General features: G+C 38.1%; 1 protein-coding gene across 1 annotated transcript in view; it reads left to right on the top strand.

Moving 5' to 3' along the window:
* TGFBR1 (transforming growth factor, beta receptor 1) overlaps positions 1–3,613 on the top strand; it is a 26,422-nt gene that overhangs the window by 3,589 nt on the left and 19,220 nt on the right. The window contains exon 2 of the mRNA XM_004677482.2: positions 1,205–1,435. Within this exon, the coding sequence (XP_004677539.1) occupies positions 1,205–1,435 (231 nt within the window). The remainder of the gene's footprint in view (positions 1–1,204; positions 1,436–3,613) is intronic.

Genomic DNA, 3,613 nt, shown 5'->3' with positions numbered 1-3,613 from the left:
TTAAAGCGTAGCACTAAGAAGCTAGCTGCAGCCGTGTCAGCAGAAGTTCAGTCCCAGGCCAGGGGGGTGACCCACATGGCTCAGCAGACCTCTCCTGTCTCACTCACTGTTCCCCTTAGCAGTGTACTTTGTCAGTCTGCCTCTTCTGCTCCCCACTCTGTTCATGATGAAGCCTCTCACCCCCAGTGCCTCCGGCCTGTACCACAGTTCTATATGCATAAATAAATCAATCTTAAAAGAAAAAAGAATGGATTTAAGGATAAAGAAAAATTATTTGCATTTTCAGTGCAGGTGAACACTGTTTACTTATAAGAGGAAGAAAAAACCTCATCTTTTTTTAAAAATCAGAAGGCAATAGAACAGCATATATTGATAAATTTTTTTCATATATAAAGGCAGTAACCTAAGTAGTTAGGTGTAAGCACCCATGGACTCTTTGTGAAATAACTTATTTGAATTATGATTCTTTATCATAAAAAGTCAATCCAAACAATGCCAGAAATGAGAAAAATGTACATGAGAGATCATGGTTTGTAGTGAATCAACAAAACTTAGGATGAATACCATCATAGTTATTGTATTTCTGAAGCAGTGGAAAATAATAAGAAAATACATAATCTTGAATCAGAAATTTAAGTGGTTAAAATAGACTAGAAAACATGCATGTAAACACCATTGAGAAAGCAAAATATGTTATATTTTGCATGATACAAATTGGTGAAGGTACGTGTTGTTTTGAGGCAGTGAGGATAGATGTTAATAATTTTTTATGACTTAACGCTTATCTGTGTTATACTTTAGCTCCTCTCCTGCCCTTGAAATATGAAGACAAGCTAAAACTATTTTTTAAAAAAAGAAGACACTAGGAGTTGTTCCACATTATTGGTTCCTTTTTTAGTAAACTAAGAATGACACATGAGTATGTCCTAGAATGTTGGTGCTGGCCAGCCTTGTTATTTAGATGGCTAAAGAATACAGGAAAGTGTAAGTGAATGTTTACAGAACTGGTGGTCATAAATGACGGCCATGGGAGAAAGCCAAATTTGTTTGCTGTTTTGAGCCTTATGAGCTAACTAGTGTAATGAGGCTCTCTGACTAATGGTGGGAGTGGCCAACTGCAGGAAATGTGGACGCTTAGGAAATTTTGGATGCCACCTACAGCATATTTTTGTTGTTGTTTATTTCACTTGAGGTCGTTTTCTAGGAAAGCCACCATCTGGTCTTGGTCCTGTGGAACTGGCTGCCGTCATTGCTGGGCCAGTCTGCTTCGTCTGCATCTCCCTAATGTTGATGGTCTATATCTGCCATAACCGTACTGTCATTCACCATCGCGTGCCCAACGAAGAGGATCCTTCACTAGATCGTCCTTTTATTTCAGAGGGCACTACGTTAAAAGATTTAATTTATGACATGACAACATCAGGGTCTGGGTCAGGTAATGTAATTGTTCTTCCTTTTTCTTACACAGTCTTTTTAAAATTAACTATGCTAATGGGGGGAGGGGAAGTGCACTGGACTATGGTGATGGCTCATGAGTGATTTGGTAATGGGAAGCCCACGGGGATTACAATTGAAATGGAAAAAGACACAAAATGATGTAAAAATAAACTACAGTATAACAACAACAAAAAAAACTATATTGTTTACTAGTTGGCTAAGCCCGATGACTTAGTTTGTTAAAACTTTGGGATAGAGTGAACACTAAACCAGCTTCCAGCCTGATACAGGTCTTTAGGCTTGTTCTATATCTCAGTGTGGCTAGTTTAGTTTAGACAGATTAGAATTTACTTTTAAAGTATTCTCACCTATATAATCTCATTTGCTTCTCATGACACTCTGAGGTGAAAGAATATGGACCATGATTCTCATATAGGTGAGGCTAAAATTCAGAAATGTCCCAGTGATTTCCATGTTCATTCTGTTAAGAATTGTTTAGCAGCTTTATTTTTGTATTTGAAAGCAGGCATGACAAAAAGTGTATTTATCATTGTGAATATATGCAGCTGCTGTCTTTAGCTCAGTGTTAGCTTTTAGAAAAATGTCTAACAACCTTGTTATTTAATATATCTTTTTTTGGATCATGACCTCTGTGAGGCTTGCTTTTCTCTGTTCTGTTTATTGATTTTTGTGGGGTCAAAAATAGACAAATTGCCAGAAGCATCCCCCTAAAGTGGATTTTGGTATAGCAATGTTTTCATGTTTAAACCAAAGGGATTTAACTTTTCATTTGTTTTTGCGTGTGCTTTTGAGGGATACAGAGAGGGAAAGACCCTTGTCCTCTACAATATTGCAGTTTGATACTCAGCTAAGAATTAAGGGATCTAGATTCTAGTGCAAGCTTTGTTACTGATGGCTCCCTGACTTTGGTTAACCACCCTTCTTCTTTGGGCTTCTATTTCCTCATGAGAAATATGGAGCAGGGCCTTCCTTAGAGACACAACGGGTTAAAAGCACAGCACTCTGAAGCTATCACAGCCACTGCAGCACAAATTCAATCCCTGGCCAGGGAGGTGACCCACATGGCATGGCAGGCTTCTCCTGCTTTGCTCAGCAGTGTATTTCAGCCAGTTTGCCTGTTCTGCTCCCCACTCTGTCTCTGGTAAATCCTATCTCCCCCCCTGCGCCTCTGGCCTGTATCCCAGTTATGTATGTATAGGTAAATAAATTAAAAAAGAAAGAAAGAAAGAAAGAAATATGGAATGGATACTCTTGGTGGTGATAAAGTTACTAGTTTTAAATGAGATACACTATTTGAGGTATAAATGAATTTTACATAAGAGCCATATGGTAAAATGTCGATTTTCCCTCATTTTATGATCAGTTGACTAAAGGAACATTAAAGTAGAAGTTTTAATTGGGGCAGGGGGATTAGCACAAAGCACATATCATGATATAGGAAGCTCATATGACATGACCATTTTAAGGAGATGACTCCTTAAATCTGCTCATTCATTTAAGTATGAAGAAACAATGACCTGGAATCATCTTTTTATAGAATTTGGCTATATATATTCAGTGAGTTGTGTCCCTGACTCCCTGGGCACATACAGACTTGCACTAGAACCTCGATTTCTTAGCAGCCATCAGGGACCCCCTTAGGCTGTTGGTAGAAGGGGTATAAAGAGGGTTAAGTTGAAATGGAGCAATCTGAGAACTGAATGTGAGAATCTTTGAACAAGAGTGATGTAGGGGTTGAGATACATTATTTTAGGGTTTCTTTGGCGTTTTCCATTGATATTGAGTTATTCCAGTAATCTCAAAGATGTGGCTCATTCTAGAAGTCATGCTGGATACCCTCACTCCATCATGCCCTCCCCCAAAAAATCTATAAGAAGAACCAAAATCACAGAAAAACTGGCTAGTTTCAGATTATTTGGAATTAACCCCTTGAATGTGTTTTCTTATTGCTAAACTTAACCCTAAGGGAAATTAAAGCAGTTCCTACCTCTTGGCACAATGACATGTGTCAGTGCTCAAGGGAAACATGCCTGCTTGAGGGATTGAAAAAATTTCTGTGTGGATGGCACTTGGTTTCTGAATAACAATTCATTTATTTTTACCTTTCAAGATGTAGACATGAAGTAAAGAATGAGATTATTTTTCTATTTTATAT

This window comes from Condylura cristata, unplaced genomic scaffold (genome assembly GCF_000260355.1).
Source record: "Condylura cristata isolate star-nosed mole 26May11 unplaced genomic scaffold, ConCri1.0 scaffold00006, whole genome shotgun sequence".
Classification (NCBI taxonomy): domain Eukaryota; kingdom Metazoa; phylum Chordata; class Mammalia; order Eulipotyphla; family Talpidae; genus Condylura; species Condylura cristata.
This window is presented reverse-complemented; position numbering and strand designations above follow the sequence as displayed.